Genomic DNA, 25,104 nt, shown 5'->3' with positions numbered 1-25,104 from the left:
AGCTGTGGGGTTCCGTGGGGTCCTGTGTGCTGGCCCTTCCCGGGCACAGCCTGGCAGCCCTCGCTCGGGGGCACACGGGGGGTTCAGCCCTGTCCTTGCCTTCTCTGCCTCCCCGCTGCTGCTCCCGGGGGCTGCAGTTTCCACGTGTTCTGCCTCCCCCCGTCCCTGTCTCACCGCCCCCGTGGTGTCACAGCCCCAGCACCGCCAGCACCCGCCCCGTGTCCGGCGTCGGGAGAAGAAAAGGGTCCCTGTTCCCGCTATGCTAATGGGGAAACGCCAGCTCGGCGGGAGCTGCGCCCTTCCCAGCCTCGGGAAATGCCTGAGCGCGGCGGAAAGTGGAAAATCGCCGTGTGCCGCCGGCTCGGGGCCCGGCTGGCCCGGGGGAGCCCCCCGCTCACAGCCCTGCTCCAGCGGTGCCAGCGGGGCTTCTGTGCCTGCGGGGACACGGCCGGGCCGCCACCAGCCTGAGCTGTCACTGATCCGGGCAACAGCCGGACAGCAATAGCTCATCGGCACACAGAAATAGCTCCGGCCGTGGCGACACGGGATCCTCCTTCCAGGGAATGACCTGCTGTGGGAAGAGGCTGTACCTGTCCTCCAAAATACCGGCCCTGTCCCGTGACTTTCGGAGAAGGCGGGATGTGTGTGGCGCTGCTGGGGCTGGCTGGGGACATCCTGGTGTCCATCACGGCTCCAGGCACTGTGGGCAGCAGTGGGAAGCTCTTAGTGAATGTCTACAGGGTGACATTTTCCTTAGAATCAGCTTCTTAAAATTAACTCAACTTTAAAATGAGTTCTCATGTGGGTCTGAGGATAGTGACACACACACACACACACGTATTTATTTATAGAATGAATGGATATTGCTTTTGCTTGTCCTGTAATCTTGTCTGCAGAGTGGGTACATTAGGAATTTTGGGAAGAGCCAAATGCAGCAGTGGGGTCTGTGTCCCTGTGCCTCGCAGCAGAAATACCCATTTGCTGTGCATAGCTCCTGCCACTTCCCGGTGGATCCAGTCCCCAGGAGCTATTCCTGCCAAGGATAGTGTCCTGGCACGCTGAGGAAGGATCCAAGATGTAGCATTACTTGAATGCTTTTGGGATGACCGGGTAGGAAGAAGCTACACAAGTATGCAGAAACCGCTGTGGTTTGTCTCCCAGGCCTGGGAAGGAGACAGCCTGCTTCTATTTGTGCTAGCTTGGCTTTTTTGGCTATTGGAGGAAGTGGGAGAAGGACCCGATGCCACTGGAGCCAGCAGGGGCTATGGCTGGAGCAGCAGGGCCTGTCCTGCTCCAGAACAACGCACGGTGCTGAAGGGTGAGCCTCTGATGGGAAGAGGAGCCCAGTGCCACCAAGCCTGGCAGTGCCTGCCTCTCTGAAGGGACAGTCCCTCCTGTGAGAGCTGCCTTCAGCCTCAGCCCAGGCCCAGATGTTCCAGAGCCTGTAGAATCATTGAAGAGTCTCCTTGGACTCCCTGGAATGACGATGGCAGAGCCTTTCACAGGACCCTGTGCTGGCAGTGCCCTTCCATGTCCTGGCCACGGTGGTGGTCCCCTGGCAGCCTCAGCCGCAGGACAGCAGTGCCCAGTGAGCTGAATGGGGATGTCTGGCAGTGGGCAGTGCCCCAGCTGCCTTCATCCCTGCAGGGGACTATTTGCAAGTCCTTGGGGTAAAAGCTGCAGCTCTTGAGGCAGTGGTGGGTGAGTTACGGAGGGTGGGCAGCAGTGTTGGGCTTTAAATCCCGTGAGGAAAATCCTTGCTAGGAGAGGTGACCCTGGTGGGCAACGTGCCATAGAGGTGAGACTGTCTTCCCAGCCCTGGGTTTTTGAGGGAGGAGAAAAAGGATTCGTGTACAAAGCTTGTGGTGCCTTGGTGTCCCCAGCCCCGCTGCACTGGCCCAGTAAGAGCAGCAATGCAGGGACAGGGTGAGGAGCTGCAGCTGGTGCCAAGGCTGGGAGCGGTGCCAGAGCCCGCTGAGGAATGAGTGAGGGGGAGATGGAAGGAGGCAGCTGGAGCCGGCGCCGGGACTGATGCTGCCTGTCAGCAGCTGCCAGGGCCATGGCAGAGCTGTGCCCGTGCCACCAGGGCACTGCTGCCAATCCAGGGCCCTGGTGCTGCTCAGGTCTGCTGGATGCTGGCAGCCATCCTCATGCCATCCTCTCCAAGCAGGTACACCTGCTCCAGCTCTGCTGTGCCGTGGCCTTCCGTGCTTTTTGTCCTTGTCTTGTCTCCCTTATGCTTTGGGGTGCCAGCACCCCGTCCTGGCCTGCCCTGACACGTGGCACTGGACACAGCTACCACAGGCACCAGCTGCTGGGGGTTGGGTACAGACATGTCACATCCTGAGCAGAACCATTGTGCCCTGGCTCGTGTTCCTGCCTGCAGGTCCTGTCGGAGTGGAGCTGACACCAGCCCGAGATGGGCAGTGGGCAGGAGCAATGCCATTGGAGAGCCTGATGCCAGTCTAGGGTGGGTGACAGCCACCAAGGGCCCTGTGGAAGCAGGGCCGAGCCCAGGCATCACTGTGGATCTGCTTGTCCTTGTTCCCTCCGAGCTGCTGACACAAATCACCAGTTTGTGGGGTGTTATGATGTGCCCGCAGGAAGAATCCTGGCCCGGGGGGCTGCGACTGGGAGGCTGGCACAAATGTTTGCTACTTTTTATTGTGGTGCTTGTGAACTAATAATGTTTGCAGAAGGCAGATAAGGAACTGTGAATAGCTGGAGTGAAGGGCTCAGACACATTTGATGGCTGGGGGGATTCCCCTGTGTTTTTCGCCCTGCTGGGATCCCACCAGCAGGCTGGCCCTGGGTGACCCTGCTCTGCTGTGCCCGTGGTGAGGCCAGCAGCACCTTAGCACCCAGGGATGGCACCATGGCTGGGTACACCTTGTGCCTGCAGAGGAGAGCGCCGGGAGCTGCCAGCCAGTCGGGCAGGACCGGAGTGACAATCGGAACCGTCCAGGGTTTGGGTTTCTAACGTCCTACGCGTGCCTTTGACAGCCAAAATCCCCCTTGTCCCGCTCTGGAGTGTCGGTCATCCCCCTGCCTGGGAATGGGAGCAGCTCGGTGCGTTCCAGGCAGGAAGGAAAGCCTGGAGCTGTTTAAAACTCGCAACCTTCAGGGAATTTCAATCGCGTCCAAGCCCGTTCCCGACCAACTGAATAACGGTGCAGGGTTTGAACGCCGGCCCGCCTCCGCCGCTGCCTGCTGCTCCTCCCTCCGCGCCGGCCGCTGCCCGCCCCGGGCTCCGCCGGCTCCGCCGCCGCCGCGCTGCCATGGGGGTGCCGGGGGCGGCTCTCCCCGCCGCCGGGGGCAGCGCCGCGCTCTAGGGGGGTCTGCCGGGCCCCCCGGCACACCATGCCATTGCTGGATTTCTTCTGGGCTTGCTTCAAAAGAGCCAAGGTAAGGGAGCGCTGCCCCACGGTGTCCGTCGCTGGCGCCCTGCGGTTTGGGAGAAGCCTCTGGAAGGAGCGCTGGGGACGCGTCCCCGGCGGGGCTCGGCTTGTTCACGGGGTCGATGTCTGCTCTGGGGGTGTCGTGCCCGCGCCCCACGTGCACGTGAGAGGTTTTAATTTTGGCTGGGCCATGTGTAGGTGCGCTGGTCCCTGTGCCCTGAGCTCGCCCGCTGCCCTTTCCTGGGTCACCGTGTCCCGGCAGCGGCAGCCCTGGGCGGGCAGGGGGCTGTGCCCGGCCAGCTGGGCTCTGTCTCTGTGTCTCTGTGTCTCTGTGTGTGTGTGTCTGTGTGTTTCTGTGTGTGTGTGAGCACCCTCAGCCCCTCGAGGTGGTCAGCTCATGCCAGGAGGGTCCTGCCGTGCCTGCTTGTGTGTTGTGGCCAGGCTGGGACATCCTTCCAAGCCCAGAGGCTCAGGTCACCCGTGGCGTGGCTGTGGGGCCACGGCCGAGCTGGAGGGTCAGGGCAGCTGTGAGCAGGATGACAAAGGAGCAGCAAGGCCAAGGGCCCCCAGGTTTTCATTTCCTGCAGCAGCAGTTCTCATGGCGTGACATCTGAGATTTTTCTTTAGGGTTTAATTCTTCATCTGTCACCTTAATAACAAACGACTCTCCCTGCCTGCTCCTGGTCACTGTTGGTTTATTGTGTCCCAACCTATGCAGTGTGGTGGGAGGTGATCTGGGGAGGTTGTGGAGTTATAGTTAGTGTGAATTTCAGGAGTTTCAGATTGGGAAAAGTGGTAAAATCACTTTTTCAGACAGTGCTGTACACCGAGCTGTGCTGGGTGAGTGGATCTGCTGTGGTGAAATGAATGTGGAATGCACGCTGTCCCCCCGGGCTTTCAGTGCAATGCTTAAAATAGTTGAGTCTAAAAATGACATTTGTGAAATTCATTGGTAATATTAGTGGCTGTCTTGTCCCTGCTGTCTCGTCCCCGCTGTCTCTGGAGAGCTTAGCTGTCCTCATTAACCCTGCTTGTCCCTGCGTGCTGGGTGTTGGCATTGCCATTGTACTGGTGGTGGCACAGACAGGGACACTGGGTCCTGCATGGCCACTGGCACAGCTGCAGCTTGGGATGGCTCCAGCCTGGACTGCACAGACTCTGGTGCCTACGGGTTTCAGCCTCCTTGGAAGCACCCAGCAGTCCACTGCCTTCAGCCCATTTCTTTGGCCCAACGTGGCGTCTGGTGGCCCAGCTGGCCAGGGCACCACCCTCCTGGTGGCCTTCAGTGGACACCAGTGGCCTCCTGTAGGGCTGAGCCTTCTGCTTCAGCCTGGATCTTCTCTCCTCCCCATGCCAGCGCTGCTCAGCTGCTCACCATGAACAGGTGAGGAATTCTCACCTTCCTTGCTGAGGAATTTCTTGAACAGGGAGAAACGTGCTGGGCTCTGCCTGTGGGATTAAAGCTTTCAAAGCTAAATGAGGTGGATCCGTGGCTGGTAGAAGATTTCATGGGAAAAGGAAGGTGTGGGAACAGACTGGGCAATGCCAAAGGATCCAGAGGAGCTGGGTGACCTCCCCTGTGGACAGGGGCGTGCTGTGAGGTCCAGCGATGACTCCAGCCCTGGTGATGGCACCCCTCGGGCAGGCGGTGCTGCGGGAAGCACAGCAGCAGGGACATGGTTAAGCCTGTCTTCCCTGGGCCATCCTCAGCCCTGCTGCCCCGGCAGGAAGAGGGGTCCCGGGGCTCCGTGGGAAAGCCGGGCTCATTCCGTGGCGCATTCCTGCAGTGATCCCGCCGGCACCTCTGGCCCGTTCGCGGGGCGGCGGCGCTGGAGGGGCTCGGTCTGCACCCAGAGAGGGACTGGGGAGCCTCCCGGGCTCTGGGCTCACCCTGGCACCGGGCACGGGGACCTCCTGCTGCTCCTGCACCTCTGCAGAGCGCTGCTGTGTCCCAAGTGCTGCTGTGAATGCCATTTCTCGTGGCTTCCCTTGGGAGCCGGGCTGGTGGCTGCGCTGGGACACCATCCTTGCCCAGTGCTCGGGGTCCCTGGGAGTGGTGACGGTGTTTTAAAACCAGTGGGGCTGATGCCCTTGGGAGACGCCTTTGCCAGGCCCTGCTTGTGCTGTGGCTGGAGCAGGCACCAAGCCCAGATGTGAGGGGCAGCATTCCACAAATGTGAGAATCAAAGTGATAAAAAAAAAATCTGTTTTTTTTCTCTTTCTTTCTTTTCACAGAAATTCACCTTGTTAGAAGATAAAAAAGATGCAGGTAAGCTGCAGCAATAATTTTTGGGGCAGGAGTGCCCTTGCTGTTAAATAAGGGCAGGTGAGCAGGGATCATGGGAGGAGGAATGTCCCCTTGCTGGGTCCTTCTGCCAGCAGTGTGATTTTCCCCCAGAAATGTTATTTTCAAGAGAATATATTCGCAAAGGGACCTTGGTTCCTTTTCGAGTCCTCTTGTCTTTGTGGTGAGCAGCTTTGTGCTCAGCAGATAATCGCATGGGGAGCTCCAGAGCCTTGGCACTGCAGTGCCATGGGCAGGAAGGGCATCCCTGGCTCGGAGCCCCTCAGCTTTTTGTGACTGGAGTGTCTCAGCCATGACTGTGGGGCAGGAGGGACTGGCAGTGCAGCTGCAGGCTGATCCCTGGCGATTGTGCACGGCTGCTGCTGCCCTGATCAGACCTCTGCCAAGGTGGGGGCACAGGCTGGGTTTGGGGCTGCTCTGCCATGAGGGGTTTGTGGGTACTGGGGAGGCTGGTGGTGGTCTCTGGGAGAAGAGGAGGAGGGGGAGGGTGTGTGTGCCAGCAGGACCAGGAAGCAGGGATGGGGATGGGGCTGTGGCAGGGGGGCAGAGGTCCTGCCTTTCATCATTCCACTGTTGGTGCCATGGGGGTCTTTGTGCAGTGACACCCCCAGAGTCAAACCTGTCCCATCCTACACAGGGTGTCCCATGGCCATGGCTCTGGTGGCCCTGGAAGTGGAGGGACCTGGAGCCTGGGTGGCTCTGCTGCTTTGGGCACAGGGCTCAGGACACGCCCCGTGGATGGTGGCTCTGGTGTCGGAGGTGGGGGCAGTGGGGCTGTCCACACTGCTGGCTGGAGCTCTGGCACCATGAACAGGGAACCCCACCATGCAGGGAGCCCGTTGGATGTGCCTGGGGATCTCCAGGCAGTTCCCTGCCCAAAGGGTGATGCACTGCGGGCCTCTTGTTTTCATGCACGTAAGGGTGAAGTGAGCTCTGAGTCTGGCTCGTGAGAGCCCAGAGCACAGGAGAGCTCTGGGTAACAAAAGGTGCTTTGTGAGAGAGCCCAGAGGTATCTTGGGTGGTCTCTGGCCCTTGCACAGGAGAGATTAAGAACATAAAAGTCAAGAGTTAAAGAGCCCTGTGGAAGGGAAGGGGCAGGAAAGGCTCCTATGGATCACACTGTGACTGGGATTTTGGGGCAAGGAATTTTTATAGTTTTTTTTTTTTTTTCCCTTGGTTAAAGCTGCCTGTAGAATCCAGGTCTCTCCTGATGAAGGCTCAATGACACCCACATGGTCCCAGCTGACACCTGCCTGTCACATGTCCCTGTCCCAGCTCTGGCTGCTGGAGGGATGCTGGGTGGCCATGGGCTCTGGGGGCAGGAGAAGCAGGAGCCTCGTGTCCTGAGCAGGAGCATTGTGTCCTGAGCAGCTGCAGAGTTTCTTGCTGTGGGATTTGTCACCTGTGACTTGACGTGATGTAGCTGCTCCTGGTGTCACTGTGACCTGCAGCAGCACAGTGCCTGGGGCAGGCTGGAATTCTCCCTTTCCCATGGATTACACTGGACAGGAGCAAGCCTGCAGGGGGGTTGTGCCCTCCACTGGGAAGGGGCCAGGGCAGGTGCCTGCTGTCCTCTTCACTCATTGTCCCCAGAAGATGCTTGGACAAAGGGGACATTCAGGCCGTGGGCTTGGGGGACACCGTTCCCTTCCCTTATGATGATTTTCAGTCTCCTTGGATGGTGGCACAAGGACCTCAGCTCCCGACACGGTGGCACGAGGTAGGGTGGAGATGGTTCTGCTTTATCCCAGTAGCTCTTGGCAAAGTGTCTCTTCCATCAGTTCCCAGAGCTTGCCTCTGACTTTCCCCCTTCAGCACTGCAGCTCTCCCAGCACACCTGGCAAACTCCCTGAGCTGCTTTCCAGGCATGGGCAGACCCAGCCCCCCGTTTGGAGCTGTGGTTGTGCTGCCACATCCCCTTCCCTGAACACTGGCTGGATGAGGTCACTCCCTCCAGCATTAAATATAATATAATGTGGCTCCCTCCAGCATTAAAATACCTGGGTATGCCATGGCAGCTCCTGCAGCAGTGATGGTGGAAAACAATTTGGATTTCATCTGCCTTCTTGGAGGTGATGTTTCAGCTGTGGAACACATGGGGCCTCCTGTGTCCCTGCTGTCCCCCCTGCTGCCCTGCCCCGCAGCAAAGCCCTCCCTGGCCCACCCTGCAGTACCCTCGGCTGCGTGGGACACAGAGCCCCTGCACAGCCCCAGACTGAACCACTGGAACAATCCCAGCTGGGTCATGTTTCCATGGATTTCCTAACCCTCTGTTTCCTCTCCAGCATTCACTTCCCATGTATTGTTCTGGACTGGGCAGAAAGGAAAAGCTTGAAGAAAGGAAAGGCTTGCAGCCTGGCCATGCACCTGAAAACTGCATCCTCAGAATAAATTCCTACCAACAGCAGCACCAGGCCCCTCCAAAAGGGATCTGGAGGTGCTCTGCCCATGTCATGGAGCACTGGCTCCTCTTGCTGCTAAAGGACAGGGATGGAGCTGGTGGCTCCTGCCAGCACAGCCAGACAGTGGTGACATTGCAGCATTTCAGGGTGGGCTCCTGCAGCTGGATGTGGTGAACTAACAGGGAAAAGCAGCACAAGGGACTCGACTGAACTTTTGCCCGTGCATGAAATAATAAGGTTGTATTTACTCAGCATCTGGATCACCGAAAATAACCTGCTAAATTTAGCTGTTGTTGATGTGTTGTCACAGCTGAGCTGTTCTTCACTCCTTGCACAAAAATCTCCTGCGCTGACTTGGTGGGTTTGTGGCCTGAGCGTGAGGCCCCCGTTCCTCACCTGACCTGAGCCCATGACTGTGATTCCCTGGGTTTGGGGGAGAAGCAGAGACTGGGATCTGGTTTTGTCATGAATGTGTTGGAAGGGAGAGGGGCTGGGGGCTGGCAGGGGGCTGTCCTGGGATGTGTGGGCATGCAGGGGCCAGGGCTGCTGCTCTTGGCACTGGGGCCATGCTCTGGCTGTGGTGTCAGAGCCAGGGAGATCGGGGGGGGGCCATGGAGCGAGTGGGATGCTGGACGTGGCAGCAGAGACCCGTTCTGGGCACTTCTGGAACTCGTTGAGAAACTGCTGCTCTTACATGGTGGAAAAGGCAGTCATGGGGTTGGGCGTGGGTCAGAGTGCTGGGAAGTAGAAAAGCTGAACCGAATGTGATTATTTGTGGTTTTGGTGGGACATGTGATGAGGGGATTCTGTGCTCCTTCCTCTTCCTCTTCCCTGCCCTCCTGGGTTCAGGCTTGGCTGGTGAATCACCAGTTCTCATTCTTGTGTCCCTCTGCCTGCAAAATTTGTGTAGCTCTGACCCCCGATGACTGCTGCAGTGACAGAGACCCCTCCCCCAGCTCAGCTCCTTCCTTCTGGGCTTTAATTCCAGGGCTGGAAGTTTTCCCATTTCCTGTAGCTAACAAAATACAGATTCCCCCCTCTGGACAGCAGGATCCGCTCACAGGTTGGGGGATTTTCTTTGAAGGCCAGAAAGGAAGAGCCTGGCTTAGAGAGAAGGTTTTTCTGTGTTGGTGAGCATCAGAGCACGTGGGAAGTGCAGGGAATGAGCTGGGAAAAAGCCCCTTTAGCCATCTCGTGCCAGGAGTGTCGCCAAGTTTTTTCCGTGGCAGCAAGGAGCAACTGAGACTGACTGGAAAAGTAACTGCAGGCAGGAAAGTACATTTCTATCTGCATCCTCGGGTGGTTTGCATGAGACTGAAAGGAGCAAGAGGGAAGTTCCGAGTGTGGTCATTTCCCTGAAATTATCATGAGAAAATGCACTGAAAAGTGGTGGAAAGGTTTGGCTGGGCGATGGTTTTTCTTTGGTCAGAACTTTGACATGTGAACTGCCTTAACATGCACAGGAAGGTAATCCTTGTGCCTGAAGTAGCGCCTTAGTCCTTCTGGGCAAAGCTGGTGCAAAGGGAGCAGGCATGGGGCTGTGGGGGCCTCCTGGGGCTGTGTGATGCTCACAGGAGTTTGTTTTCAAAGCCCAAGAGGTCAGATGGGGAAAAAGCGGTGTGAGGTGTTGGCAGGCCAGTCTGATCACGTTAATTCCTTCTCTTCTTAATGAAGAGCCCCTGCGCCCTGCCTGGCGCGTCTGCAGGGCTTTGAACATCCGCCCGCCCCCGGGAGCGGAGGCGGCAGCGAGCGCGCCCGGGCGCGGGGTGGCAGCGGAGCGGAGGTGACTCAGTTTTGGGAGGGCGCAGGTGGAACACGTGGCTCAGCATCACCTTCACCTTGGCCCCCGGTGATGCCCGACCCTGGGGGAAGGGGCTGAGCGGGGTCCCAGGTGACGCGTCCCGGGGATGCTGCGGGACCCGGCGGGGAGAGCGGGGCCGCCGGGCGGGAGCGTCCACCGGGGCGAGCGGCTTCCTCGGCCGGAGGCGCGGCCGGGGAGGCTCCGCCGGGGCTGCGGAGAACAAGCGGAAGGGGAGCGGGCATTCCCCGGGAGCGGCCCCGGTCCCGTGCCGGCATCCCGGCGGGGGAGGAGCCGCCGCTCTCGCCCGTCCCACCGGAGCAGCGATGGGTCGCCGGGACGGGGCCGGGGTCGCGGCTCCGCGCCGGGGCTCCGGGCGCTCGCTGGGGCTGCGGCTCCGCCGCGCCGCGGCCGCGGCTCCGTGCGGGGGGAGACGGCGCGGGCGGGCAGGTGAGTGCGGGCCCGGGGCTGCGGGGCGAGCCCGGTGCGGGGGCTGCGAGCAGCCCGGTGCGGGGCAGCGCCGGGAGCGGGGACGTCGCGTTTGCTGCGCGGCGGGGCGAGGGACGGGGCTGGCGCAGGGTGGGCTCCGTGCGTGTCAGTGCGGTGGATGCAAGGGGCAGAGCTCGGACAGGGGATGCGGCGGAGGGGCTCGGGTTCTGCTTTCCCTCCAAAGCCGAGCGATTTTGGTGGTGTTCCGGGCCGTGCCCGGCTGTCTGTTGTGTCTGAATGATGCCGGTCCCAAAGCCGAGGCGAGGACTTTTCTGAGCCGACTGGTAAAGCAAATCATCCGCCCGAGGGTCGGTCAGGTGAAAAGAGCTTCCACTTTGCATCAAAGAAAGAACATTATTTTGTATTTGATAATGTTTTAATGATGCTTGTATCAGTCATCTTGTCAAGGCTGTGAAAATGCTTAAGGAGTTTTTGTTCTTTTGGAACTCCAGTGCTAAAACTGGTTTGATGTGGCTTGTAAAGATGCCTGTGATAACAGGGTGTGGGTAATGATCTTGAAAGCCATTTATTTTGGGTTGTGTGAAGGAGGAACTGCTGCTGCCTGGTTTCTCCATCGGCTGTGATGCTTAGTGAACAATTCCACCTCACACCTGGAGACTCATTCTTTCTGCTGATAAATGATTCCTTCAGGAATGGCCCAAAACATGCTGGGTGGACAGGGGTTATTCCTCAGGGATGAGAAGATAGGCTATGTTTGTTGTAGGTGAGGGGGAAGTGCAGTTCTCCCACTTCCAGACCCCATGCCAGTGACATTGCCTGGCTCAGAGCTGGCACATGTGGCAAGTTGTAGCCAGGGGCTGTTTGCCCCATGGATCAGGAGGACAGGATCTCCTGCAGGGGACAGGAGATTGTTCTGGGATCATCCACATGAGAGCAGGGAGCACAACTCCTCTCTGGGGTCTCCTGGGGGGTCTGTGGTATCTCCCAGGAGCCAGCCCTGCCAGGAAGATTTTCACAAGATTGCTCAGCATCCTGTCTCTTTTCCCATGTGCTGGTAACCCCGTGCATGCTTCCAAGGATGGACCAGAATGGAAAACCACGTTCTTAGACTTGCAAAGTGCCGCCCTTATCTTTGGGACTGCAGACCACTTGGTTTGCCATGTGTCCCCCAAGCAGCCCTGAGCACTGAGCCCCTCGTACCCCTGCCTGCTGCAGCCAGGTCCATGTGTGGGCTGGGGACCGGGGTCCTCACCCTCCCCTTGGTGGGACTGTCTGGAGGCAGGAGCAGCAGCAGTAATCCCCCCACCCCTGATGTGGCGAGAAGAGGCTCTGGCTCGGGTGGGTGAGGCAGGAACAGTTGGATAATGGAGCTGGTTGCTCATCACTTGCCAGCGTTTTGCCTTCCAGGAGCTGGGGGCTTTCTGCTCGGCTTCAGCAGTGGCCACATAATCCGGATTCCTCGGATAAATTCCTGCTGTTTCTCCTAGATCTGTGGCTGCTCTTTTAATTGCCCGGAGCTCCAAGCCAGACACAGGACCCTTGTTGCACAAACCCAGCTCCATGAATGATGCTGTTGTGTGTGTCTCTGAGCTTCTCTTTTCCTCCCTCCTCCTTTGGAAGCCGGGGAATTCGGCACTGCTGAGATCCCGCCTGCTGTGTTCGTGCAGCTGGCAGCACGGCTCCAGCTGCCATTTCGGGTGTGCCAGTCGACCTCTTTCCCCTGATTTTCCTCTCATGAAAGACATTGAAGCCATCCTCCTCCTCTTGGCTGGAGCTGGTTTGCTCCCTTCCTGCTGGTGTGAGGCCAGTGCTGAAGCATCCCTGTGGTCCTTGAAGCTCCAGGTGGATGGGCAAAGGTGGTTTCTGGGCTCTCTGTGCTGCAGATTCACTGTTTTCAGGGGTGTTAGGGGTGCCCTGTGGGCCTGGAGCTCCTTCTGGGATTTGCTGGGTACCCTGTGGTTGGAAGGGCTGCAGTGGAAGCACCTGGGTGATGCTTTTAGGGCTGGGGATTGGGAAAAGCCAACAAGTGTTCTGCACTAGGGCAACTGTACAGAGATAAGTGGGGCATCCCGAGGTGGACAAGGGTGCCAGTACAGGCTGGGCCAGCTCTGCCAGGGGGTGGCACCCTTCATGTGAAAATAACACGAGTTTCTCCTGTTCTCCATCCGCAGCAGTGGAAAAACAGGAGCCATGGATAATGCATTAGCAGGGCAGGAGTCCCCTGGCAGCTGAGTGTGACGCACATGCCCCAGATCCCATTGCCTGTAGGTGCCTTTCTGGTCTCTGTATTTATATACCTGAAAGAAAAGGTAACCTTTTTTTCCCCCATTTATTCATGTTGCTGGAAAAGAGCAGCAGTGAAAAAGCCGTGGCGTGCTGCTGCAGGATATGTCTGGGGCGGTGCGTGGGTTCCCCTTCTGCCGGGGGGGTTCCCAGCTGGAGCAAAGGTGCTTTTCCCGTGGATTCGGAGTTGTTTTTTGTCCTTTTCCGCCGTTTCCATGCTGTGACTCTTCCGGGGGTTTCATGTGCCGGGGGCAGCAGAGGGAGCCGCGTCCCGCGGGGCCGTGGGGGGGGTCGCGCTTTGGGACCCTCGGGCCCCGCGCTGCCCCCGCCGCCGCCTCTTTCCAGCTCAGCGTCTCCGCGAGATTTCCTGCTCTCTGCCTCCACACCCCCTCCTTGTTCCTGCTTCACACAAGGAACGAGCGGAAAAATGTCTGAAACCTCAGAGCCCGGCGCTTTTCCAGTGGCAGTCACCGTGCTGGGACCACCCTGGTGAAACAAGCGTCCCGGCTGTCCCCCGGGGTGCTGGCTGGGGGCTTGGTCAGCGCCCCAGGGCTCTGCACCCATCGTGTTTCCAGAGGCTCTGCTCGCCCTCTGTCCCTTTTTGTCCCCTCCCCGTGAGCCGGGGAGCCGGACTCTGGCGGGGTCGGGACTTGTGGGGGTCAAGGCTCGGCTGGGTCCTGACACCCGGATCCCCCTGACCCCTCCTCTGCCCGCGGGTGCTCACAGCCTAAATGACCTTCCAGTGATCCCCCCAGATCAACAGCTTCTCCCTTCGCTGGGGCTGACCCCGGGGGCCACCGGCTGCCTGCTGTCATCCCCTGCCACCCCCTGCCCGCCCCTCGGGTCCAGCTGGCGAGGGGCTCTCACGCACAAAGCTGCGGGAGGACTTTGTAGCCAACAAGAGCCGCATTGAGCAGCCTGTGCTGGAGTCCCTTCCCTCCGTGGGGAGAGCCAGGGCAGGGGGGGCTGCGGCGGGGCAGAGGTTGGTGGGAGGAGAGTCAGGAGCTTGGGAAGGAAGGAAGGAAGATGTGCCTCTCAGACTATGAAAACAATGGGGAAAAATCCTGTTTTTTAACTTGATTCTCCCCTGTTCGGAGCTTGGGCATCCCTCCAAGCAGTGATTTCCAGAGGAAAGGTGGTTTCTGGTATCATTGCAACATACCTGGTCTCCTGCTTTTCTGGTCATCCCACCCCATATTGCTGCCTGCCTCCATCTCACCCTCTGCCTCTCCCTCTATGCTCGGGCTGGTGCTTCCTGACCTCCAGCCCTCTCACCTCTCATTACTCACAAAAATTTCATCTTTCAAGTCCATTTTAAGCACCGTTTTTCCTTCTTGCAAATCACCCGTGGCTGTGCCTCTCTGGTGTGACAGGAATGTGCGGTCCAGAGCCAGGTTGTGAGGTGTGTGTGCCATGAAGAAAGTTCTCCTCACTCTGTGCTGTTGGAATAGTAACTACAGAGCAGTGCAAGGGGATTTTTGGGGACACGAGTCCCTGCAAGCAGCCCCACTGCTCCTCTCAATGCCTTGCTGTGGCTTCCACCCCAGCTGTTCCATCTGCTGGGTCTGACCCACAGGGAGAGCTGGGGACAGCCAGGTGTGTCCAGAAACTGTCCTGGGGCTCCTCTCTGTGGGGAGGACAGCCAGAGGGATCCCCGTGGGTGCTCAGCCCTGCAGGGAGGTGGCAGCTCCCCAGCCTGCAGCCCCACGGGCCAGGCCAAGCCCTGCAGTTGCTGCTGCCAGTCTGGGAATGGAGGGAGAGAGATGGCTGAGCTGTGGGGGCACGGGGGCCTGGGGCACTGCAGGACATGGATGGGATTTGGGGTTTTACTGGGTTTCACATAGGGCACAGAATCACAAAATGGTTTGGGAGGGAAGAGACTGCAAAGTTCATCTCATTCCCTCCTCTGCCATGGAGGGACATCTTCCACTATGCCAGGTTGCTCCAAGCCACATCCAACCTGGCCTTGGGCCAGAAGATGTGCCTGCCAGGGGCAGCCACAGCTTCTCGGGGCAACCTGTGCCAGGGCCTCCCCACCCTTACAGGGAAGAATTTCACCCCATCTAACCCTTCTCTTTTTCAGTGAGAAGCCATTCTCCCTTGTTCTGTCCCTCCATCCCTTGTCCCAGGCTCTGGGGCAATGGAAGGGTCTCTAAGGTCTCCCTGGAGCCTTTTCCAGGTGAACACCCCCAGCTCTCCCAGCCTGGCTCCCTGGCAGAGGGGTTGCAGGAGCATCTCCATGTCCCTCCTCTGTCGCAGCAGCCCCTTCCCCGGCAGCGGCCGATGTGGCACCGGGGAGCCCCCGCACGTCCAGCCCGGGGCCGGGGGCTGCGGGCGCGGGCGGTCCCGGGGCGGGCGGTGCTGGCGATGGATGGGGGCGGATCTCGGGGTTGGGGGGCGGATCTCGGGGCTTGGGGGCGGATCGCGGGCGCTCCCCGCGGCACAGCCCCGCACCTGCGGCGGCCGCGCTCACACCGACAACAGCCGGAGCGCCGGCTGGCACTGCCGAGCCCGCCCGCGGCGGCCCGGCCACCGAGGGTCCCCCCCTGCGCCCTCCATCTCCTCCAGAGCCCTCTCTCCTCCCTCGACAGGTGCCCCGAGAGCGCGGCTGGACGGGGCACAGCCTGAAGGTAAATGGGGAACCTGCGGCTGGGCGCGGGGAGTGAGTGCAGGGTGCAGAGGAGGAGGTGGGTTTTGGGAGAAAGCTCCCAGCAATCTGCTGTCTTTGCTCCTTGGCTCGGCTGGGCTGTGCTCCGATTGTTGCACACACGTGGCAGAATCCCTTCCTGACATCACTCACAGCTCTGTGTGTAGTGGAGTAAGTAGACAGGAGGTGATGGAGGTACAGTGGCCTCAAGTTGTGCCAGGGGAGGTTTAGTCGGCTATTTGGAACAGTTTTTTCTCTGAAAGGACTGTCCAGTGGCACAGGCTGCCCAAGGTAGTGGTGGAGTCACTGTCCCTGGAGTGATTTAAGAGCTGTGTAGCTGTGGCACTTGGGGACGTGGGTTAGTGGTGCCCTTGGCAGTGCTGGGGGAACACTTGGGCTCGGTGGTCACAGCGGGCTTTTCTGACCCGAATGAGATTCTGTGATTCACCTGTGGCTCCAGAGAACGCTGCTCAGCCCTGCTGCCTCCAGCAGCGCCAGAATGCCTCCAGGTACGATGTGTGTGCTCTGGCACCGGTGTCCGTGTCGGGACGGACTCGGTGCCTGCATGAGGTGGCTGTTGTTGCAGGTGGGGAGGATGAGAAGCTTGGAGCTGGTACGCAGCTCCTGACAGCCTCGTGCAGTAACTGGATCCCTCTGTTATCGCGGGCTGAGTCACGGCAGTGTGCGGGCGAGAATCCGCGGCTGCCTTTGGAGCGGCTGGGTTCGGGTTTGGCACGTTCAGCTCCCGGCTCGGCTGCGCTGACCCGCACGCGGCTGGCACGGTTCAGGAGGGATGTGGGGTTTGGGCCACCTGCGTTTTCCCAGGGCTCCTCCTCGCCTGCTTTACCTGGGATTAGTGCAGGTTGTCTGGTGGATGGGAAAACACGGATTTGCCATCTGTCAGGGGACTCCAGATCAGGCCCTCTCACTGCAGTGGGGGAGGTTGGGCTCCCTGTCCTGGCTTTCAGTGCCACGGGCACGTTTGCAGCAGGTCGGCTCCTTTGGAGCCCTTTGTCGTTGGTAGGGACGGGTGGGTTTGCTGTGCCTGTGTCGTTCTTCACATTGTGACCCAGCAGTGCTCGGGGGAAGCGTGCTGCCGAGGTGAGAGGCTGCTTCCTCAGGGGCTCTTTGATGTGCCGAGCTCAAACACCAGCTCTTTGTGCGTTTGGATTTGTGCTTTGTGTTCTGAAATGCTCCGTGTGCCGAGGGCGGCAGAGCCTCTTCTACTTAAAGACCTTTGTACAGTCCCTGGGTGTTGGAGGGCATATCGTGAATTTTTGGCAGAAATCCACACTCTTTTCCACTTGCATACGTGAACTGTTATCAATGGCTGTGCCTTTTTCTGTTTGCATTCTCACCAAAGCCCAGCTGAGGAGGTGGCTGTGCAGTCACCCCTTGCTGCTCTTGGCACGCCTGTGCCAACAGGAGCAGGGGCCACGGATCAGCTCGCATCCCATCAGTCTCCCTCCATTCTTGCAGGGGAAAAATCAGCTCCCACCCTTATCCTGAAGGCTTGTCGGTATTTTCTGTGTGTGGCAAAACACGAAGTTCCAGCATGGAGCAGCTATCAAAGCTCCTTCTGAGGAATAGCTCACGTTCATGCCATGTGCTTGCACTTCCTCCAAGAAATCCTTTTCTGATAAAAGACTGACTGCATAAATCCAGCCGTGCTTCCGTTGAGAATTCTTTGTCTGCATCGCCTCCAATGCCCAAACCCTGGTCTGTGTTCACAGGACAGGCTGCCAGCGCTTCAGTTTCGTAAGAGAACAAAATGTGGTTGTGCCCAAGGGCACGTCAGTACTTCCCTTTGGTTTTGTACTAATTTCAAAAAGATTTGAAGGTTCTCAAAGTCAACCTAAGTGAGTGGGGGAATGAAAGGTCACCCTTTCCCCGAGGGCATGCTGAGGTTGCTGCGTGACTTTGGGCAGAAGGACCAAGCCTGGAAGTTGGCTGGCACTGAAGGGTGCAGGCGCTGATGAGGGTAAATCGCTGCCAGTAGAGAGAACAGAGTCTCCTTCCTTCAAGGGATCACTCCATGAAAAGCCTGAGACGGTTTGCCTGTTGCAGAGTTTGGGATTTGCCTTTGCCCTCAGTGTGGCTTTGGAAGAGCTTTTGCATTTGATGTTTGTGGGAGTTTAACCCCCAAATTCAGGCAGCGTGCTGGCAGCAGGGCTGTGGGGAAGGGAATGCCTTTGGAGTGGTTGCTGTGGCCCTGATGCATGGGGACCTGGGCGGTCCTGTGGTGTGGTGGGACTCCTGCCCTGTGCCAGGGCTCATCTCCCTGGCCCAGTAGAACATCCCCTAACATGGGGGTCTCCTTTCCTCCCCCCAGCCCCATAGCAGAGCTGTTGCTCCATCCCTTCTGCCCGTTTGAGTTGGTGACGAGGATTACCAGAGCCCAGGGATGAAAGCTGAGCTGGTTTTGTGCATGTAAAAAGCTTTAGAAGTGGTATGAGGGCTGCAAAAGCTGAGATGCTGTTGCCCTGCCAGTCTTCCCATCCCACGTTGTGCCCATGCTGGTCCTGCTGCAGCAGCAATGGTACTCCAAGGCAAGAGGAGCCACGGGGAGTAACAGCTCCCCAAACTACGTCACAGGTTTACTGAGCATGGGAATGTCTCCATGGAATTTGGGCTTCCTAATTTCTCAACTTCCCTTCTTGCACATGGTGTTCCACCCCTGCTGGGACATGTGACAGAGGTGTTTGGGGGGATTTAGCACTGGAGGAAAGCTGTGCTGGAAAGTGGCTGGAGCCTCCAGGGGCTGGTGGCCAGGGCAGAGGAGCGCCTGTGAACCTTTGAGCAGAGCTCTGGAGGGGACCGGCAGCGGCGGCACATTCCTGCGAGGCCGGGGGTCTTGGCAGGTTAATGATTGAGCTGCTATGGCCCTTTGGTTCCTGCCGTTTGGACAGGCACCTTGGCAACATGTGAACGGTTCCAGGCTGCGGGGCTGGGCGTGGGATTTAAAGAAACAGGGTCTGTCCCTACATTTCCAGTAAGAGCATACTTTTTGGTGCCGGAAGGTGATGGGTTCTGGATTTTTGTTATCTGTTTGCCTTCTGATTCATTGGGTGTGTTACCTGCATGTCCTGCAGGAGGATCGTTGTCAGTGTGGAGCTGTGCTGACCTCACTCTGCCCATTCCATGCTTGTCACCCTCTGTCTGATGATGCCTGTGTGACCCTGATCCCATGGGATGTGACTCCTTCTGGGCCCCCATGTGTCCCCTGCCTTTGGGTGCAGTGACACCCATGGGTGGCTGTGTCCCCAGCCTGCTGCTGTCTCCTGCAGCTGCTGGGTTAATCATTGACAGGTCCCCGTGCCACATGGGTGCTGGCCTGGCTGTTTGCAGAGCCCTTATCACCACAGGGCACTTGTCACCCTGTGCCAGTTACAGGCAGAATAAACGTTAACGGCTGGTGCTGGGAACAACTTCAGCAGCTCAGGGCACCTTCCCCAGGGGCTCAGCCACTTCTTATCCCATTGCACTGGGGGCACATGGAATCCCAGCAGGGGTGCAGTGTCAAAGCCTGGGGGTCTGCAGGGGAGACAGGCTGGTGGGGTGGTCAGGATAAGTCCTGGGACACCTGGCTTCTGGCGTGGTCCTGGGATGAACATCTGGATTTCCATGGGTGCTGCAGCCAAGGCTTGGTCCCATTGCTTAAGAAGCTGGTAGCTTCTCCCAAGGTGTCTTGGTGCTGAACCCGAGGGGTCCCGTGTGCCCCAGCCTGGGTGAGCTGGGAGATTTCCTGCCCTGCAGGTGGAGAGGACAAGAAAGCTGGCATTTAAAGGAAAAAGGAAGAAAAAAAGAAAAGGAGCGAAGAGGATGAGGCTTTGCTGGCAGTGCTGAAGGCTAGCCTGGGGGCAGGGGTGGTTCTGAGGCTGCAGGTGGGTTTGCTCTGTGGGGTTTCAGAGGGTTGGCTGCTGGCTGGTTCCCTCTCTGCTCCTGCTGAAACTGGAACTGACTCTGGGCAGGGGTGTCACAAGGCTGCAGGACAGTGCCCACAGCGGTGACGCAGAGGGCACTTGACCTCATTTCATCAGTGTCATTGGGCAAGAGCAGGATGTCTGGGCAGTCAGGGCTGCTGCTCCAGCTCTGTTTTTCCAGGCAGAGGGTTGCCCCATGGCCTCCGGACACCTTCCTAAGCAAATCCCAGGATGGCTGTTACGTGGAGAGAGCCACTGGCATGAGTCTCCTGGACACAGACACACTGGCGGCACACAGGGACTGTGGCTGTGTGACTTCTCCTGGTATGAAGTCCTGGGAGCCGTGGTGCTGCTTTCTTGGGAGCAGCAAGGATGTAGGAAGCAGTGGTTCTCCCCCAGATAAAAATAATGGACATACACAAAGTGCAAAAAATCAGGGACAAGGCAGAAATTGGCTCTCTTCTCCAGGCAGGTGATCTCCTGCTGAACCCTGAGCCCTGGCTGCTGCTCTGGACAGACATTTGCTTCCCAGCCAAGTGGCAGCTGACCCCACGCTTCCCTTTCCCACGCCTGGCCTCACACCTCCACACAGCTCTTCTAGCGCCGCTGCTGCGCCGAGAAATTCCAAACCACAGCAGGCACTGGAGGCGTTCTGCCGCAGCAGCTGAATTGGATCAAACCACGTTGGGCCTCTGGGGCTGAAAGCCCCAAGTGCCTGGTTGTTAAGGGGATGTTCAGGGATGCTGGGGGCTGGTGACACAGGGAGTGCTTTGGCTGTGCCCTTGGCCTTGCTCCTGCTTTGGTGTCCTCTGCTGTACAGAGAGAATGGAATCGCCCTCTCTGTGGCTGTGACCTGTGAGTGCACGGGAACACTGCCAGATCCTGGCACTGAGCTTATTTATTGTTTTATTTATTGTGCTGTCCCATGGTGGAGGGCCTGGGGAGAGCGAGCTCTCTGCTCTCCACACGGGGCTGTTGGCTTTGCTCTGTCCTTGACTGCCTGTTGGAGGCAGCTGCTTCTCCACGTCCTGGATTTCCTGTATTTCTTCTTTTTGCTTTCTTGTGCCTTGTGTCAGGACGTCGGTGTGAAGGCAGCGTTTGTGCTTCCTCAGCCTCCATGTGTGTCCCTGCTGGGCTGGAGCAGCTGCAATACGGGGCTGGGGGGGCCGCAGGGAGCTGGGGTACCCCATCCCTGCCCTCCACAAGAAGCCACATTTCAGGAGCCACATTTCCATCTGCTGGAGATCCCTGAGGGATCCTCGGAGGGGGGGGTGACTGACACACCCCACTCAGGGCTCTTGTGGAAAGGGTCTGGGTGGGGAGAGGGGCACAGGTGCAGCCCCCTGCCCCCCTGGCTGCAGTGCAGGACCTCCAGCAATGCCAACAGCTGTGCAAGTTCCCGTTCTGCCCAGCGGCTCTGGGAATGGAGCCAGCGCTTTTGTGAGATCGAGAGTGGGTCCCCAGTTATGAGCCCCTTTCAAGGGGTGCCGTGCTTTGCTTGCCAGACAGAGTTTGTGTTTGGATTCTGGATTTTGTGGCATTTTTTTCAGGATCTGACGATGCCACACTTAGGCTCTTCTCACGTCACCAATCCAGAGTCCGGAAACCTTGAGATTCCCTGAGGCACACAGGGGCTGCATTTGCAGCAGGGACCGAAGGGGTTAAAGCTGCTTTGTAATGTGATTTAAAAAAAAAAAAAAGCCATTTCCTTCTTGTCCAGAGACAGTTTATTTTCTGGGCATTCTTCAGGACGCAGGGGAGGTGCCTTTTCTTTAAGGCATTTCCTGTAAGCAAATTTATATTTGGCCTGGGGAGGGTGGGGAGGGGAGGTGGGTGCTGGGGAGGGTCCGCAGCCCAGCCGGGTGACCTCAGCTTTTGGCTCCTTGTCCCGAATTGTGGAGGTGGCAGCTGCGGGAGGCGCTGGCCGGGCGGGCTGTCCCAGCAGGGCGAGGAGCGGGGTCCTGCAGGGTCCCTCGTGTGCCCCGGCAGTGCTGCTGCCGCTGTGCTGAGGCTGAGCTGGCATCCACGGGGCGTCGAGGGTGCTTGCAGGCCGTGGCTTCCATTATCTTTAAGATGATGACGATAAGAGCTGCTGAACCCCGTATCCTGTGCTTGGTGAGGCTGTCTTCCCTCCCCCAGGATGGCTTTGATTGCCACTGGAAAGTCAAACAAGCCAAGGTGGTCATGCACCAGGATCATCAGCATTCACTGTGCCCCTGGGGTGGGTACTGCAGATTTAACTCTTTCCCCGAGGATATTTGATCAGACCGTGATCCTGGGGCAGGGGCTGCAGCCAGACCCCGATGCCCAGGCTGGGCTCCCCCAGGCTCGAGCTGCTCCCCGATGCTCCCCATGCCAAATTTCTTCTCCCCCATTTTATTTTCTTTTTATTACCGTGATTTCCTAACATCGGAAGAGGCGAGTTATGAAACTGGAGTTATCCAAACACGTCTTGTTTGAAGATAGCGTTTCATCCAGCAGATGCAGCTTCCTGCCCTGTAAATGGTTCCCATTGTTTTGCCTTGGCTCCTGGCCCCGGCAGCGCTGCGGTGTCGCTCTGCTCCGGCAGCCGCAGGAGCGGTGGTCCCAGTGGCTGGACTGGGAGCACTGGTGCTCTCTAGGCAGCCTCTGAAAGCACCTGGGGCTGCCTCAGGTTAAAGGCAGAGGGCTGGCAGGGTGCTGGCTCAGTTGGCTGCAAGCATCACCTGCAAACTGGGGTCGTCGTGTGCTGGGCCAGGCACGGAGGTGACACTGCTCTGATGGATGGTGTGTGCATGGCAGGAAGCAGGGAAGAGGGGGTAAATAAAATGAGGTGGTGCTGGTTGGTGTGGTGAGGACAGTTCCCAGCACAAAAGAAGCAGCACACATTTTAAATTTAAAATATATATTTTTTAGTGTCCAAAGAAAGGGGTCAGAGGTGACCCTCAGGTGCTGGCTGAAGCATTGGGATGAAATTTTTTCCTGTGAGGGTGGTGAGGTCCTGGCACAGGTTGCCCAGAGAAGCTGTGACTGCCCCATCCCTGGAAGTGTTCAAGGCCAGGTTGAGTGAGGTTTGGAGTAACCTGGTGTTGTGGAATGTGTCCCTGCCTATGGCAGGGGCTGGAACTGGATGAGCTGAAAGGTCCCTTCCAAACTAAACCATCCTGTAGTTCCAAGAGTCAATGACTCTGATCCCTGTGGTGGTGTGGGATTGAAGAAGTGGTAACAGTCAGAGTTGCTGGTGAGCTGCAGTTTTGTGCCTCATGTTCCTCCTGGGCACGGGGCTGCCAGCCTGACTTTGGGTGAGTGTCTGGCAGCTGCAGCTCTAGTCAGCTCTGGATACAGCTGGATCCTGGGCACAGGGAGGTGCAGCAGGAACAGGCTGCTGGGACCTGGCAAATTTTGGGTGGATCGTCCTTCCCCACCGGCAGAGCCTGCTTTGAGAGGAGCTGGGTGTGCCCAAAGCTCTTCCTCCGACTGAGGAAGCCGTGGTGGGGATCACGCTGTCCCTGGAGCTCGGGCACGGCTGCCGTGCTGCAGCCACATTGTGAGGGTGCCTCTCTTCTCCTGCTCTCCATGGCCTTTCCACCTGCTCGAGCAGCAGGGATTGTTTTTTAGTTAACTTTTTGTTTCTGTGAACACTGTTAGAGGCTGGGGAGCTGCAGCTGTTGGCTCATTAATGAAGTTCTCTGCAGAGCCGTGGCAGGAAGCAGTGCTGGACCCTTGGCTCAGCTCGTAGTTTGACGCTTTTCCTTCCTGCCCTGCTCTCTCCCTGCTTTGGGTGTCAATTTTTGCTTTGAGGGTTGGGCTGGGGTCCCCCAGGCAGGGTCTTGGGGAAGGAGCCTGAGCCTTGTGTCTCTGTTTCTTTGGCCGTAGTGGTTGGAGAAGACAGAGATAGCAAGGTCAGGAGTCTCAATGATTGGGGTTTGATAAGGTTCACTGATGTTTTATCAGTGGTCTCCGAGGACAGAAGGAAACTGTGAGTTGAGAACATCTGTCTTGACAGGTCCACATCCCCCTGAGTGCTCAGTGCTGGCTCAGGATGGAACTCGAATCCTCAGAGATCCCAGTCTCTCCTTACTGCCAGCACCCACAGAGATCTAGGACATTTTTGGGCTGTTCTCTGGCTGTGCTGGCAGAGCCAGTCACCTGCTCAGCTGCTTCACCTGGGATTTACCTGCTCTCAGGTGGTTCATGCTGCTCCTTGAGCAGGGACTGAGCCGTGAAGAGCTCCTGGCAGCATGGAGGATGTTGTGTAAGACTGGGTTCTGTGGATTACTGAGCATTTGTGTTTCTTGGCCAGGCTCCTCAGCCCATCGTGGCATGGAGTGATGCACTGGTGGCTTTGTCAGTGCTTTCCCTGTTTTTCCAGCACTGCTTCCCTTCAGCTCATCTCCAGCTCTGCCGAGCTCCTGGGTGGGGATGGGCACGAGGGTGTTTTGCAGTGGAAAGGGGAGGAGAAGCCAGATCCCACCTCTCTCTCTGGGAATGCTCTGGAGATTGAGCAGAGCAAAGATAGCTCCTGCAGCCCCAGTTGGTGCTCTCAGCCCGCAGGGACCTTGTGCCACTCCACAGCCCTGTGGGCAGGTGGGAATGAAGCACTCGGTGAGCAGCCGGCGGGAAGAGCAGCGAGTCCTTGTGTGCGGCGGTCACGGGTCAGTGTCACCTGCCACATGCCAGGCAGGGCAGTGGAGCGTGGCTGGCCATGTGTGCATGGCTGTGGCTCTCGGTGAGGCAGTGCTGGGTGAGCAGCCACGGGTCCAGGCACTGGGACTGGGATTTTGGGCAAAATAAGGCATGAGCTGTCTTGGATGGGGCTGCGGGCAGGTGCCGCTCATCCCTGAAGATGCTGAGGTGTGCTGGGGCTTTGGATCCCTTCTGAAAACTCGCATGTCAGTCAAAAATTAGTCATAAAATTAGGTGCATAAAGTTCTGGAAGGGTGTGAGCTGATTGATTGACCACAAACACATCAGCCAGCAGCACTGGGAGAGAGCTTTGCTGAGGCAAAGGCTTCCTCAGAAACACCAGTGAGGCGACTGCTGCACACTGCTGGGACTGGAAAGGAACATGTGCTCGGGGGAAGGTGAGCATTTTAGAGTGTTGTTCTGAAGGACACAGCCCTGACTGCTGGGATGGCTCCCCTGCCATGCACAGCTGCTGTGGTGGGGGTTTGGCAGGGGAGGTTCCTCTCTGTGTGAAAGCAGTGGCTATTCCATAGAATGGCTGTCTTGAGGGCAAAGTGTTCTTAGTATCACCCCTGGGAAGCTCTGAACAGGCTGGAGCCTTTCCCAGCCCTGGCATCAGCCCACCATCAGGAGGGGATCTGTCACCCACGAGCAGCCCCATCCTCACCGTGTCCAGCTGTGAGCACCAGCGAGGCCGTTGTGCAGTCAGGCCCAGATGAAAAACCTCGAGTGGGCCTTGCTGTGACAAATCTTTTCCTTACAGAGGGGCTTTTCACATGGAAGGGAAGCTGGAACAAACATGCCCATTCCTGCCAAAGGCACTGCTCTGCCAGTAACTGGCCTCTGCTTCCTACTGCAAGCGGCTGATGTGTGGAACTGGGGCTTCCTGCTGCCTGCTGACCCCTTCAGCAAGGGCTTCTCCTTCTCCTGACCCCAGGAGCTGTTCCTCTGCTCCTGACCCTGCTGTCGGCAGCCACCACTCTGGCTCCGGTGTGCTCGGCGTCATAACTTCCCATGAGCTGGAGTATCTGTGCCAAGGGTGTGAACTCCTGTGCCTGTAAATCCCTCAGAAGGATGGGGAAGTGCTTGGTTAATTAACCAAACTGAAAAAGAGTTGTTTGAACCATGTCTGGGAAGCATTCTACCTGGCTTACAGCAAAGGTCTTGGATTTGGGATTGTCTTTTAGCCACGGAGCAGCCCAGATCCCTTCGTGCATCCTTGGATCCTTCCTG

The 25,104-nt window shown here is 58.1% G+C and overlaps 1 protein-coding gene across 2 annotated transcripts in view; it reads left to right on the top strand.

Annotated features, from left to right (window-relative positions):
* The first annotated feature begins 3,244 nt into the window (after positions 1-3,244).
* STARD8 (StAR related lipid transfer domain containing 8) overlaps positions 3,245-25,104 on the top strand; it is a 41,676-nt gene continuing 19,816 nt past the window's right edge. The window contains exons 1-2 of one of the 2 annotated variants that reach the window (XM_068204631.1): positions 3,245-3,405; positions 5,634-5,667. In XM_068204631.1, coding sequence (XP_068060732.1) covers positions 3,361-3,405; positions 5,634-5,667 — 79 coding nt within the window. In that variant the 5' untranslated portion in view covers positions 3,245-3,360. Of the gene's footprint in view, positions 3,406-5,633; positions 5,668-10,329; positions 10,354-25,104 lie in introns of those variants that run through there. The other variant, XM_068204630.1, reaches the window with a different exon arrangement.

The sequence above is a fragment of the Anomalospiza imberbis genome, chromosome 14 (assembly GCF_031753505.1).
Source record: "Anomalospiza imberbis isolate Cuckoo-Finch-1a 21T00152 chromosome 14, ASM3175350v1, whole genome shotgun sequence".
Taxonomy (NCBI): domain Eukaryota; kingdom Metazoa; phylum Chordata; class Aves; order Passeriformes; family Viduidae; genus Anomalospiza; species Anomalospiza imberbis.
Note: the sequence above shows the minus strand (reverse complement) of the source record. Positions and strands in the feature narration are given on the sequence as shown.